Here is a 15,800-nt window from a genome sequence, read left to right on the forward strand (position 1 = left end):
AGGAACGACTTACATCCTCAAGCTTATATTTAGTGTTAAGAATTTGTTGAAATCTACAAGCAGAAGCATGATGAATGGTAACTGTGATGGCTGTCTTAACAAGCAAAGCTAATAAAAGAAACAGTTTATTTACTATCCTAATTGTTGATTTTACACCCCATCCTCCAACAGCTGTTTTCAGAGATGCGAGAAGGTTTTTCTGGATTGGCTACAGCTGCCAACACTTGACACACATTATAACCAGACTGCTTCTTTGGTCTGGGAGTTTTGCTACTTTGAGGCCCCCAGCAAACACCATTCGGTGAAATCAGATCTCAGCCCATTTAAAGAATTAATACATTGTTTTATTTGATTCATATGCATCGTTTGTCTCAAGTTGCATATGGGCGTTTGCATCATTAGGGCTGTAAAGCCTTCTGAGGGTTTACTGTGGTGTCAAACACCATAAATGCTGTTATTTCTGGCTCTCACAGAATGAAATAAAGCTGTAAAATACATGTAATCTTCATTTATATGACTGTATATCGTTTACACCAAATATGTGACCTCTAGTTTGATTTACACAGTATTGTGTATAAAGTATGAGATATATCACACTACACACTCATACTCCCCAAAAAGCTTAAAATTTTGAGCAATAAAATATCAAGAAACTTAAAAATGAACCAACTTGGCACCAATAAAAATCTACAAAAACGACCAGTGATACCCTGTTTATATATATATATCTATATATATAAATAAAGTTTTATACACACACACGCGCGCACTCATTGGATCAGTTTCTGTTCTTATGCAGTTTTGAATGCTGATTCTGGCATTTGGAGCCAGTCACTCGAGTTTTTTGGGCTGCTTATGGTGTTAAAATAAGACGATTTCGCTCTAATGACTAATGAGCTGAAAACCGCAGTCAGGAGAAATGTGTCAAGTGTGTGTTTGGAGGACGTTCATTCATCCATTTCCAGGAAAATCTGAGGCTTAAGTCTATGAGACTCAGTGTTCAGAGGTTGAGCCGTTTAAATGACCAGACGCTAAAATTCGGTTTCTGTTCCACTCATATAATGACCATACAGAACAAAAACATCAAAAATTTCCCTTTATATCCACAATATCTTCATTGCATTACAGCTGAAGGAATAAATATGATGCCTGTACTTGTTAAATGACCTGTTTTTTATTTGCTCTACAAAGTTTGTCCTTTTTCAAAGTGGGAACATTTTTCTAGGTTAAGTTTCTAGTTAACAGTTTCCAATGTGATTCGAATTTGCTCCATTTAAACAGTCATTTTCTTACTGGTCATAACACTGAAGTTGAACTTTCCGCAGCCATGGTCAGCAAGCGATTTTATGTTAACACAACAGAATTCATTATAAGAGCCTTACTGTCAATCCAATCTTTGCATTTTTTTGTGCAAACGTTTTTTTCCCTAATCACTGACCTTATGCCAAAATACGAGTTTAACTTGTACTGAAACCGAAACATCTCTGCTTCAGTCTGAAATGCTCTAGGAAGAAGCAAAGCAACAATTAGAAAGCAACAGTGCCACCTAGTGATGATTCATTTTCTCTCACACAACTATAAAACTCTGGTAATGAAAGGCAACTGAGCTACGAGCTCAATATATCTGTCAACATCAATATATTAACATATTTGTATAAAAGGCTGCTTTAAAACAGAAAATTAGGAATGACAAACAATACAGAAACTCGCTTTCTCACTTTCTGACTCACGCACACAAATTACAGCTATAAAGTGTAAAAGGTATAACGTTTCCAACAAGGCAAATGTGTCAGTTCAAGTGTTTGCATATACTCAAGTACTATTTGTACTCCTTGGCAAGTGCTCACTGAATTTGTGAGAATGGTTTGGACAGTGAGCTTGAATGGCATTTTAGAAAAGAGTTTCGTCTTTGGCAAGAAGAATTGATCCTGAAAAGCTCCTTTAGGTTTGTTATATGACTTTTTATGATCCCCAAGTCTCTCAGCATATTTAAAAAAAATTGAAAAGCTAGAAAGTGTGATTTTTTTTTTCCTCTCCAAAAGATCCCGTTTTTAAAGTAAATCCCCTCCATCTGACCACTGACCTCCGACCTCCAATACAGCAAAAACCATTTCCTCCAGAGGTGAAAGGCCAGTTGTGATTGGTCGTTTTGTTGACTGATTATTGTGATTAGATATCAGAGTCAGGACAGTCTTCCTCAGTGCTGAGGAAGGGCGGGCTTGTGTCTGTCGTGCCGTAAGAATGGGGGTAGCTGCATTCATCAGATTCGGACGTTGCATCTGGGTTCAAAACGTTGGGAAGATACACCTAAACAAGATGGAGAGAAAGACTTTTGGTCATCTCAAAATCTCCCAGGTTGTGCGTAATATAAAAATGTGAAACTTACCGATGCAGATGAGGTCTGTGAAACTTTATCAGGGTCTTCATCTTCCTCCTTAACCTGAATCACAGACATTGCAATTACTTTTATGCATTTGGCAAAGCTTTTTATTCAAATTGACTTAAAACAGAGGAACAATAGCAACATCATTTCACAGATCCAACAACTTTCCAAGTATACAATGCCAGTTATTTTAGAAAGCAAGATTAGGCAAGCTAGAGCAGAGGATTTGTGTGTATGTGTGTTAATGTATGAGTGCCATTAAATTACGGTTAAATTACAACAATGCATTGTAAATTCATATAAAACTCTGACAGAGAATAAAGCCAGCTTACGTTATAGTTGTGCGGACTGAGGTATTTGAAGTGTCCGAAGAAGGTGTAACTTAAACAGATAAAGATGGTCACACACAGAACCACTAAAGTGAACAGTGATGTAGCCGCCTTGAAGCCTGTGGAGACAAAAAAAAAAAAAAATCAAGATATGTCCACTATGTGAATTAAATATACACTACAAGTCAATGTTTTTTAAAGACGTCTCTTCTGCTCACCAAGTCCGCATTTATTTGTTTTAAAATACAGCAAAAGCATTAACATTGTGAAATAATACAATTTTAGCATCATTACTCCAGTCTTCAGTGTCACATGATCCTTCAGAAATCATTCTAATATGCTATCAATTTTTAAAACAGTTGAGCACATTTTTCAGGATTCTTGGATCAGCATCCCGCTTGGCACCAGTATATATGTGACCCTGGACCACAAAACCAGTCTTAAGTCGCTGGGGTACATTTGCAGCAATAGCCAAAAATACTTTGTATGGGTCAAAATCATTGATTTTTCTTTTATGCCAAAAATCATTAGGAAATTATGTAAAGATCATGTTCCATGAAGATTTTTTGTAAAATACCTACTGTAAATACATCAAAATTTAATTTTTGATTAGTTATATGCAATATTAAGAACTTAATTTGGAGAACTTTAAAGGTGATTTTCTCAGTATTTCGATTTTTTTGCACCCGCAGATTCCAGATTTTCAAATACATCTCGGGCCAAATATTGTCCTATTCCTAACGAACCATACATCAATAGAAAGCTTATTTATTAAGCTTTAAAATGATGTATACATCTCAGTTTTTTTTTTTATAATAAATAATATTATTAATATTAATAAATAATAAAAATTTATTCTTTTATTTAGCAAGGATGCTTAAAAGGGGTCATCTGATGCCCATTTTCCACAAGTTCATATGATTCTTTAGGGTCTTAATGAAAAGTCTCTAATATACTTTGGTTAAAAATTCCCAATAGTAGTGTAAAAAAAAAACACCCTTTCACCTGAATTTAAAAAAAGATTTTAAAAAATTATAATAATTTATTATTATGTTACAAAAGATTTCTATATCAGATAAATGCTGTTTTTCTGAACTTTCTATTAATCAAAGAAACCTGAAAAATTCTACTCATAATAATAATAAATGTTTTTGAGCAGCAAACCAGAATACTAGAATGATTTCTGAAAGATCATGTGACTGGAGTAATGGTGCTAAAAATTCAGCTTTGAAATCACATGGAATAATTTACATTTTAAAATATATTCAAATAGAAAACAGTTATTTTGAATAGTAAAAATATTTCACAATTTTACTGTTTTCCCTGTTCTTTAGATCAAATAAATGCAGTCTTGGTGAGCAGAAGAGACTTCTTTAAAAAACAATAAATAAACTTTTGATTGATACGACTGTCTGAGAAATGCTGATTTAATTAGCCAGTTAGAGGATGCTACCTGTTCTGAGCACAGAGAAGAAATAAAGCCACATCAGGCATATGATTGGTGCAGCCAGCGCTTGATTGACAGCTCCCAGGTGAACTTGCCGATCAAGACAGGCGGGCAAATAAGCGAAGTACAGGTTGTGTTTGTCCACCAGGTGTTTCAGCAGCAGATACAGCACACCTGCACACACAGCCTGTGTGTTAATGAAATGTTACATACACTAATACTGTGCTTATAGCCTTGAGAAAATGAAATCAGACCGAAGGGGACGATAACAGGACAGGTGATGCTGTACGCCATGATGACTGTGAACACACACAGTGTCCATCCATACATCGCTCCATACTGAAACTCATACGCCTGATTCTACATAGAGACACAAAGAACCAGAGACAAGTGGATCAGCAACACAGATCCGTTTTAAGGGATAATCTGAGTTAATTAAAATAAAAGAATAATCATAAAAATAAGTTTAAAAGATACTAAAATGTAACAAGTTCTGACGCAAACATTCCAAATCCTGTTTAAAAGATCAAAAGCCACAGACGGACCTGTTTAACATATTTCCTCTCCGCAGCCGAATGTGCGAGCGCCAGACGCACGATGTAGAGCAGTAACCCTGGCAACCGCAGCAGCTCCATCCCAGAGCCCACCAGAGCCGCCGCGATCACGTAATTGACAAAGAACGCCCCCTGATCCGGTAAAAACACACACCTGAGACACAGAGAAAAGAAGATGGAAAGTCATTGTTATTTTTACATGCTTGTCACAAAATCATTCTAAATAAATCATTTTGATTTGAAAGATACTCACTCAAACCTCAGCTTCCCCTCAGACTGCTTATCAAACAACCAGCGGAAAAACACGTCCAGACTGAGTGGAAAGAAAATGCATTCATGCTCACTTGCAAACATTTTAGATGGCAATAAAGATTTCTTTACTTTTTCAATGTGGGTCAAATGTAAAAATTAAATGTGATATAAATGTAACGTAAACGTAATATAAAATAATAAACATTTATTATTATATAATAAAATCAGCCTCTGCAATTTGATAATGGCTTTCTTTTTTACTTTGATTATTTGTGCAGTTCTAACCCACAACCTAGTTCAGTTTATTGCAATTATGTGTTATAGGCGCAACTCTTATTATTTTAATTCTATTCAAATAATAAGGTTTACAGAGCGTAATAATTACACAGAATAACAGAATATTTTAACCCAATCCTGAATTAAAATAAATGTCAAATGTACAATTTTGATACCATGTCAGTTAAAATGGAACAAAAATGGAACAAAATAAAATATATTATTACATTATATAAGTAAAATTAAATATTATTAAAAATATACTCATTCAGATTTAAATTACAATTTTAAATTTTAAATTGAAACTGAGGCACTGAATTGGAATGTAAACTACCAGTGAAAAGTTTTTGGACATTAAGATTTTTTAAGTTTTTTAAAGAATTCTCTTCTGCTCACCAAGCCTGCATTTATTTCATCCAAAAGTACAGCAAAACAAAATTTTGAAATATTTTTACTATTTAAAATACTGTTTCTATTTGAATATGTTTTAAAATGTAATTTATTCCTGTGATTTCAAAGCTGCATCATTACTCGTCACATGATCATTCCGAAATTCTAAGTTTCTGGTTTGCTGCTCCAAAAACATTTATTATTAGTATTATTATTATGATGTTAAAAACAGCCAAGTAAAATTTTTCAGGTTTCTCTAATTAATATAAAGTTCAGAAGAACTTGTAGCATTTATCTGAAATAGACATCTTTTGTAAGATTATAAATGTCTTTATCATCACTTTTATTCAATTTGAAGCATCTATGCTAAATAAAAGTATTAATTTCTATAATTTATTTCTCCAAAAAAATGCTTTTGAATGGTATAGTGCATAATGTTACAAAAAGCTTTTCATTTCAGATAAATGCTGGTCTTTGGATCTTTCTATTCAAAGAATCTTGAAAACATGTACTCAACTGTTTTAAATATTGATAATAATAATAATAATTGTTTCTTGAACAGCAAATCATCAAATTACAATGATTTCTGAAGGATCATATTCACTGAATACTGGAGTAATGATGCTGAAAATGATCACAGGAATAAACTATATTTTAAGATATATTCAAATACAAAGCAGTTATTTAAAAACAAAGTAAAAATATTTCACAATATTACTGTTTTTGCTGTACTTTGGATCAAATAAATGCAGCCTTGGTGAGCAGAAGAGACTTCTTTAAAAAAACATAAATCTTGTGTACAAGGAATTCTAAATTGGGTTTTGAGTGTGTTATAACTACAGACAAAGACAGAAAGAGCTCATACCTGGTGAGGCCTAGTGAGGGCAAAATCAACACCATGAAGATCAGGAAGGTGTAGAGCTTGTACATCATGCTCATATTCTCACTGGACCTTCACACACAGATAGACAAGCATTATTAAGCAAGCTTCCTTGTTTGTGTGTGAGTATGTGTTTTTGAGTTTGATGGTCTACCTCGTCCAGTGGGCTTCTCCAAGTGTAGAGTAATACACTATAGTGGGCAAGAGGGCCGAGAAGGTCCACAGCATAATAGTGGGAAAGAACTGGCTGATAACGGCGCTCTGTGAACACAACACACTGTTTTCACACCACTGTACTTCATGTGCTTACATCAATATATGTGCAGTGTTCAATCACATACATTCAAATAGTGAATGGACTTGGTGACGTTAAACTTGTCCATGGTGCTAATGATGATAGAGGGTGTTGTGAGGAAGAAGAGGAGGAGGAAAAGAGCAATATTCAGCACCACAAAGCGTAGCCACCAGCGCCACCTACGTATTGACAAATTCTCCCTGAAAGAGAAGAACAGGTGAACTAAAGCAGGTAGTAAAATTACAAATTTGGTCCCAAAAAGGTATAATGGTACATACCAGTAGATATTATGTGGGTGAGGAGCGTAATTCACTTTCCAGTTGTGCACCCTCAGTTCTGCGCTCTTAGAGGACGGCTGAGGCTCCCGGCCACACCCACAACGGATTCCTCCGCCCATTTCTTCTACAGCCACACCCCTTGCCCCGCCCTCACACTTTAGAGCATTGAAATCTTTCAGAATACTGTGAGGAAAGACAAATGACACTCAGAGTGGAACAGTCAGGTTCCTTTCTCCATAGGGAGGTACCAAGAAACAAGACTTTCTTTCACTTATCACTAGATACTGTACAGGTTGTTAAGTCTAAGCGTGGATCACTTACTAAGTGGCCATGTACTCATTTTGCAGGGTGACAAATGCCATGCCCAGAGGATACAGCTGTTCTCTCTCCTTCAGTTTATCTTCTGCCTCACGCAGAGCAGCCTGCTGTGAGCTGTAGAACTCTATAGCATCAACCTACAAATAAACACACGTTATTTAGACGCTCGAGGCTTAAAAAGCCAAAGGCCACTGCTAATGGTGGTCAGTACTTACCTCTTCACAGCCATTACAGTGACAGCAGCAGCAACAAAGGTGGCTGCATGGGCGTGGGTTGATGAGCTCACGTCGTCCCTGGCGCTGGAGTATCCTATTGTAATGTTGCAGGTTTTTTTCTGCCCGTTTTCTGGTACAAAATATTTTTTTTAATTAAAAAAACATATTTTTTTACACTTTTTAAATTAAAATTGTTACTTAAAATAAAATAAGCATTACTTGAAATAATTTATGAATTTTATTTATTTTATTTCAGATAGTTGCCAAGGAAAAAAGTTCAGATTTTCATGTACTTTAACTTGATGTACTAACATAACTAAAACAAAATCTGAAATAAAAAAGTAATAAAAACTATTAAGACATACTAAAAATAAAAGTTGAGGTCAAAAGTTTACATTCACCTTTCAGAATCGGCAAAATGTTCATTATTTTACCAAAATATAAGGTGTAATACAAAATGCATGATACTTTTTAATTAGTACTGACCTGAATAAGATATTTCTCATGAAAGACGTTTACATATAGTCCACAAAAGAAAATAATAGTTTATTTATAAAAATTACCCCATTCAAAAGTTTACATACACTTGAGTCCTAAAACTATTTTGTTACCTGATTGATCCATAGCTGTGTTTTTGTGTATTTGAACCCTTTCCACTATGTCTTTATAATTTTGAGATCCATCCATCAGATCTTTTCACACTGTGGACAACTAAGGCACTCATATGCAACTATTACAGAAGGTTTAAACGCTCACTGATCCAGAAGGAAAAATTATACAGTTGTCCTCAGTGTGAAAAGATGGATCTCAAAGTCATACAGTCATTGTTGGAAAGGGTTCAAATACACAAGAATGCTGAAAAACCAAAGAATTTGTGGGACCTAAAGGATTTTTCTGAAGAACAGCGGTCAGCGAGCAACTATTATTTTGTCTTGTGGACTATATGTAAACATCTTTTATGTGAAATATCCTATTCAGGCCAGTACTAAATAAAAAATAGCATACATTTTGTATGATTCCTCTTACATTGGTTAAATTATTCACATTTTGCAGATTCTGCAAGGTGTATGTAAACTTCAACTGTAGTATGTCCTATAAGATCTATTGACAACTATGAATAATATCGGGTTAAAATAGCTTTTTTTACCTGTTTCTGTTTAGGTCAATCAGTTTAGCAACATCATAACACAAGTTAACATCAGTCACTTGACAGGTAGGGTACGCCTCCCTGCAAACAAATACACAATCAACACGTTTAAACCTTTCTAGTAAAGGGTGTAACTTCTATATTAGCGACAGCAGAAATACTGATAATTTTCCCATCTTCCTTTACTCATATTAAATAGGTAGCCCTGGCCCAACTCAAGCCACTGTTTGAGCCAATCGGCCACTCAAACAGATTTCAATTCCATTTGGGGCCAAAATGTAATTATCCAAATTCTAAGTATAATGTGTATCCGCAATGTTAATCAATTCCTGTGAATGACTCATGAATAAATGCTGACCAATAAGTCTTTGAGATCCCACAGTCCCACCCACATGCTGTAAACTGAGATCATGCCCTGCATACTCAATGGAACAAATAACATGGAGATGGGAAGGAAAAGATGTCTGGATGAATGGCTAAAATTAGAATAAAGTCTTGGAAGAACACTCCCCCTTACATAAAGTGAGTTTTTATACTCTCATCAGTGGCTGCAGTAGGTACAGGCCTCACAAACAGGGTGTTTCTGGCCTATGGAAAAATAAACTAGGGTTAGATTGAGACTAACCCACATTTATGTGTGTGTGAGAGAGAAAAACGATAGGATGGCTTACCAACTCTCTTTTGGTTCCCTTCAATTTAGAGGTATGTCGTCTTAGCAGGGCCACCGTGATCATGAGGTATAAAACTGCAAATACTGTGTGCAGCCAAAGCAGCGGATCACTGCGAAGACATCATATAAAATACAGTTTAAATAGACACACACAGAGATACGGTCAGACATTTGCACATAGATACATACTATACATACCCCTGCTTAAGATTTGCTATGGTGGTTCTGCCGAAACTGTAGGGATCATTGCCTGGAACAAAGTAATGAGTCAGACTTTTTCCCATCAGCAAACTGAAGTCTAAGAAAAGAAACTTGAGAATATTTTATATGGTGACATCATGTGAGATTATAAACCACTACCACCCTTTTAAAACCTAGTGAGTTAACATTAATCCATCATAGGCCTAAACACAATGCCTGTTATAAGATTATATGTGACCCTGGAGCACAAAACCAGTTATAGGGGTCAATTTTTTTTTTTTTTTTTGAAATTGAGATTTATACGTCATCTGAAAGCTGAATAAATAAGCTTTCCATAGATGTATGTTTAGGACAGGACAACATTGGCCGAGATACAATTATTAAAAAATCTGAGGGTGCAAAAAATCTAAATATTGAGGAAATCGCTTTTAAAGTTGTCCAAATGAAGTTCTTAGCATTGCATATTCAATAATTAATTCTAAACAATAATTAGGTTTTGATATATTTATGGTAGGAAATTTACAAAATATCTTAATGGAACATGATCTTTACTTAATATCCTAATGATTTTTGGCATGAAAGAAAAATCAATCATTTTGACCTATACAATTTATTGTTGGCTATTGCTACAAATATACCTGTGCTACTTATGACTAGTTTTGTGGACCAGGATCACATTTTGTTTTGCCTGAATAAATAAATAAAAAAAGTTTCTTGTAACCATTATTATATTATGTTATATTATATTATATTATATAATCATATCAAAGTCATATTAATAATAGTACCATAAATTATTTATTATTTTATATTATATAATATTAGAAATTTAATAAGTATATATTGCAGATATATTTAAAAACTTCCACTAAAAAGTTTGGGATCTGTAAGATTTTATGTTTGTTAAAAAAAGTCTCTAATGCTCATCTAGTCTGGATATTATTAAAATTTAAAACACCGGTTTTCTATTTTTATTTTTTTTATTCCTCTGACGCCAGGTTGAACTTTCATCACTCATTACTGTAGTCTTCATTGTCACTTGATCCTTCAGAAATCATTTTATTTTTTATATATTTTTATTTTTAAATCAGCATTAGAATCAGATAATAAGTGTATAATAAATCTTAAATCAAATAAATTCAGCCACATTTCTGTCATTTATTTTTCTATAAGTGAGGCAGCTCACTAGTGTAGTTTATAACCAAGCTACTGCATGAAGAAATCTTGAGACTGCATTGACTTTTCCAGTGTGTAAGTGTGTGTGTGTGTGTGTGTGTGTGTGTGTGTGTGTGTGTGTGTGTGTGTGTGTGTGTGTGTGTGTGTGTGTGTGTGTGTGTTTGTTAGATACCCAGCAGGTCGCCAGAGAGATTGACCGGTAGGATGATGGTGACAGACAGCACACAGATGAGCAAGAGCAGGATGACCAGGTGCTTCTGAAACGACAGATAATGTACTGCATCCACCCCACATCTTTCCTTGACCGAAGTCTCACTGTACACACACACACACACACACACACACACACACACACACACACATCAGTTTCACTTCTTACTATTACCAGATCTTCCATGCAAACTTCCCTATTTGAGTTTAGAGCTTCTTCGTGTGAACATGTAAAATGAGTGTGTAGCACCAAAACAACACTTACTCCATATTGACAATAAAGGTGAGCCAAGAGCAGCAACCCTACAGGAAATGAGGAAGACATTGATCATGTCATGAATGCTGTCATAATGAGGATGACGATAAGGTCAAACACTCACCTTCTCGTATTCAGGCTCCTCAACAGACATAGATGAAGTCATTCTACTGTAACGCCGTTTATTAACATCTCTAAAGCTGCAGGACCAAAAGACAGTACTGTTTATCTTCTCCATTTAATTTTCTATCCATACTGACCACTGCTGTTTTCATCTCACATACCCTTCAATCTCTGCGACAAGAGCGAGTCTCCCATAATCCCACAGTCTTCTTCTGATCAGAGTGAAGACTATCAGCAGCACCTGCAGGAAGATACACAGCATCCAATTACATCTGTACCAACCAATCAGATCCTACAACTCCAGCAGCACAAGCCAATCAGATTCCAGCTAACTGTGGAACTTACCACGAAGAGTGAAAAGTCGATCAGCAGAACAATGGGCACTCCTCCGAAATTCACCCCCTTGAGCACAGTGCTCTGCGTGGTACTGAAACAGCTGCTGTTGTCCACATGATCAGTGCCATTATTCACCGACACAGAGAGGCGCTCCCACCACGTGGAGGCCATCTGGAGGACAAACAGGTACAAATTGCACAATTTTACTTTTGCCGCCCCTGAAAAGATCTGTTTTGGTGTCACATACAGTGAGAAAAAAAAATTTGATCCCCTGCTGATTTTGTACATTTGCCCACTGACAAAGAAATGATCAGTCTATAATTTTAATGGTAGGTTTATTTTAACAGTGAGAGACAGAATAACAACAAATAAAATCCAGAAAAATGCATTTTAAAAATGTATAAATTGATTTGCATTTTAATGAGTGAAACAAGTATTTGATTCCCTATGAATCAGCAAGATTTCTGGCTCCCAGAAGTCTTTTATACAGGCCACGAGCTGAGATTAGGACCACTCTCCCAGCTCGTTAGCTGTATAAAAGACACCTGTCCACAGAAGCAATCAATTAATTCGATTCCAAACTCTCCACAATGGCCGAGATCAAAGAGCTTTCCAAGGATGTCAGGGACAAGATTGTAGACCTACACAAGGCTGGAATGGGCTACAAGACCATCGCCAAGCAGCTTGGTGAGAAGGTGACAACAGTTGGTGTGATTATTCGCAAATGGAAGATGCACAAAATAACTGTCAATCTCCCTCAGTCTGGAGCTTGATGCAAGATCTCACCTTTTGGAGTTTCAATGATCATGAGTACGGTGAGGAATCAGTCCAGAATACACAGGAGGATTGTGTCAATGATCCCAAGGCAGCTGGGACCATAGTCACCAAGAAAACAACTGGTAATACACTACGACGTGAAGAACTGAAATCCTGCAGCGCCTGCAAGGTCACCCTGCTCAAGAAAGTAGGCCCAATGAACATCTGAATGATTCAGAGGAGAACTGGGTCAAAGTGTTGTGGTCAGATGAGACCAAAATTGAGCTCTTTGGTATCAACTCAACTCGCCGTGTTTGGAGGAGGAGGAATGCTACCTATAACCCAAAGAACACCATCCCCACTGTCAAACATGGAGGTGGAAACATTATGCTTTGGGGGTGATTTTCTGCTAATTGGACAAGACAACTGCACCGCATCAAAGGGATGATGGACAGGGCCATGTACTGTCAGGGTCAGGGTATTAAAGCCAGCCAGGGCCGTGGATGGGTATGACTATGACCCAAAACACATGGCCAAGGCAACAAAAGAGTGGCTCAATAAGAAGCACATCAAGGTCCTGGAGTGGCGTAGCCGGTGGTGGCCAACTAAAAGAAACATCTAACCTCTGTTATTGCCAACAAGGGTTTTACTAAGTCATATTCTCAATGCAAATCTATTTATAACTTTTTTGAAATGTGTTCTTCTGGATTTTTTTCTTGTTATTCTGTCTTTCACTTTTCAAATAAACCTACCATTAAAATTACAGACTGATCATTTCTTTGTCAGTAATATTTTTTTTCCTCACTGTATGTTATCAGAATCCCAAATGACTATTGTTAGTTTGACCGTTCATCTTTGTTACCAATGCAAGTCAACTAAGAAATGTTTTCTTATTTTCAATGATGGCCTTCCAGGCGAAGAACATCATCTTGCAAATGCATAGAAAAAAATAATAATAATATACAATAAATAAAACAATGAAAATAAATAACAAATCTAAAACACTTGCAGGAGTTGTTCAAAGCACTCAATATCAATTTTAAAAAGATCAAAGATGAACTAAAAGATGAAACAGAAATATGTGCACCAATTTTCAGCTATTTCTGTAAACTATTCCAGTTGGTAGGTGCAGCAAAATTAAAAGCAGAGCAACCATAGGCACTTTTTTCTTCTAGAAAAAATTAGATAAATACTTTATAGGATCTTTTAAGATTAGATCATGTTAGTGCTAAAAAATTAGCTTATGTTTGCCACATTAGATTCAAATCATGATTCTTCAATGTTTTGAATGGCAAATCAGTGTAAGGATGTGAAACGTCACATGCACTTCAGTTCAAACTCTAGAGGGAGTCCTTTATAACTTAATTGCAAACTAAACCGAATTACACAATAGTCTAGATCACGAGTTATGTTGCATCAGCACACAAAAAACATTTTATTGATTTTATTTATGAACATGATAGTGCCTTAAAATGTTTTATTACTTAAGATCCTAGATGGAGGATTACTGGTGACTGTATTGATGATAAATGTTTGAACCTTACACTTACATTAAATATAAGACAATGATTCATGGTAGCATTAAACACTATAAGACTGTGTTATTAAAGTCAGGATCAAAATATAACTACTAGCTGCATGGCATAATCTTTCCCACTCCACCCAGTGTCTGTGTGCATTTAGGTCTCCTACAGAACCTCTATTACTTTCAGATGATTTTTTTGTTCAGGTGACTCATGACAGACTGCCTCATGACATTTTCTTACTTTGTTGCACTAAAAATTACAAAAAAATAAATAAATTAAGATATAAAGGCCCGGTTTCACAAACAGGACTTAGACTAAGCCAGGATTAGGCCATAGTTCAATTAGGACATTTAAGTAATTTTTATAAATGTGCTTTTTATAAATGTTTACTGGTGTGCATCTTGAGACAAAAGAAAGGCACTGATATATTTCTGGATCAGTGAGTAAAAGTTTCTTTCAGTTGAAACAGCTCAGACTTGCATTTTAGTCTAGGACTAGGTTTAAGTCTTGTCTATGAAACCAGGGGAAAAACTACCAACATAAAGTAAGTTTTAAAAAGAAAGTATCTGTTAGTGGGCTAAGAAAAACAGTCCTGTGTTCCCTTTGTTTTTGTTTTGTTTTTCTTGCCTCAATGACAGATATTTTCTCTTGTTTTAATCATAAACTCAATTATGATACATTCTTCAGAAAACAAGACGTATCTTCTTAACAAATGTGCTTCTCAGTTAAATGTATATTGATTAAGGAAAGTTTAGATACTTGGACTAAAAATAACAAAAGTGTTAAGTAAAAATATGTTTTGCAGTGTAGCTGCGCTATTAACTCCCACATTACGTAGTCAAATGAAAAACATTCAATACACTCATCAGTTTGCAATGTGTCAGAACAAACTTTGAAATCATATATAAGTGCAAAACATTTCAGCAGAGCTTTTCTTTAAGAAGCATCTCAGTAATTTCACCTGTTGTAAGATAGTCCCATGATGCATGACCAAATGTTTACTTTCTACTTCACTTTCATGCTCTTGTCATAATGCATGAGATGAGCTACTCACATGATACTCAACTGCCTGTCCTGTTAGGTCACAGTTTAAGTAACCTTTTGCATGACTGAAAACAACTTCTTCTTTATTAAGTTATGTAGAAATGTACAGTTGCCAAACTGAGAGTTGAAATAAGAACCGCCACAACTGACACAGGTGGAGTATAGAGCCAAAAACAGGGAGCTAAACAGTTAACAAGCAACTAACCTAAATGTCGTTAGACCCATGACAGTATGTAAACACACTTTATCATGAACACACAACTAAACAAACACTAAACTGACACATACATCGACATGCTGACACTGACGTCATGACGCAGCTGCATAACGGCTGGACAAAACTGACTGACCAGTTTAACTTTAGTCATGAGCCAAAAGCCTCAGTAGCGATTTCTTGATATTTATAAATAAAACATGTAACGTTAATGAAACAGAAGCATACCTCGGTGGATTTGTTTCCGCTTCTGGATTGTGCAGAACCGGTCGGACTGTCAGCTGAGAGTAAACTAAACTAAACTAAATTTTACACTGACTCATATCCGCACATGCGCAGATACACCGATCTCCACCCAGCGTCCCAATAAATGAATTGTCATTGTATAGAATACAATTCACAAACCAGCTGAATTAATGAATATATTATTCCACACAACGGAGAAATGCAGAAAAATATAAAAATAAAATTAAAGAAGGATAAACAAACAACTAAAATCAAACAAGCCATAAAATAGTATTTTT

At 35.6% G+C, this 15,800-nt stretch overlaps 1 protein-coding gene across 1 annotated transcript; it reads right to left on the bottom strand.

The window, feature by feature from the left end:
• Positions 1-1,150: 1,150 nt before the first annotated feature.
• Positions 1,151-15,595, bottom strand: tmem63a (transmembrane protein 63A). Its single transcript, XM_073838054.1, has 23 exons — positions 15,505-15,595; positions 11,746-11,907; positions 11,562-11,641; positions 11,402-11,477; positions 11,287-11,324; positions 10,984-11,126; positions 9,633-9,684; positions 9,436-9,544; positions 9,282-9,352; positions 8,765-8,845; positions 7,618-7,747; positions 7,406-7,539; positions 7,085-7,267; positions 6,853-7,006; positions 6,666-6,772; positions 6,497-6,583; positions 4,967-5,026; positions 4,705-4,867; positions 4,414-4,519; positions 4,166-4,333; positions 2,716-2,831; positions 2,387-2,440; positions 1,151-2,307 (listed from the first exon to the last, which is right to left on the bottom strand). The coding sequence occupies exons 2-23, from the start codon at positions 11,905-11,907 to the stop codon at positions 2,170-2,172; spliced, it is 2,412 nt and encodes an 803-aa protein (XP_073694155.1). The 5' UTR covers positions 15,505-15,595; the 3' UTR covers positions 1,151-2,169.
• Between the last annotated feature and the right edge of the window lie 205 nt (positions 15,596-15,800).

The sequence above is a fragment of the Garra rufa genome, chromosome 4, assembly GCF_049309525.1.
Source record: "Garra rufa chromosome 4, GarRuf1.0, whole genome shotgun sequence".
In the NCBI taxonomy this organism is placed as follows: Eukaryota; Metazoa; Chordata; class Actinopteri; order Cypriniformes; family Cyprinidae; genus Garra; species Garra rufa.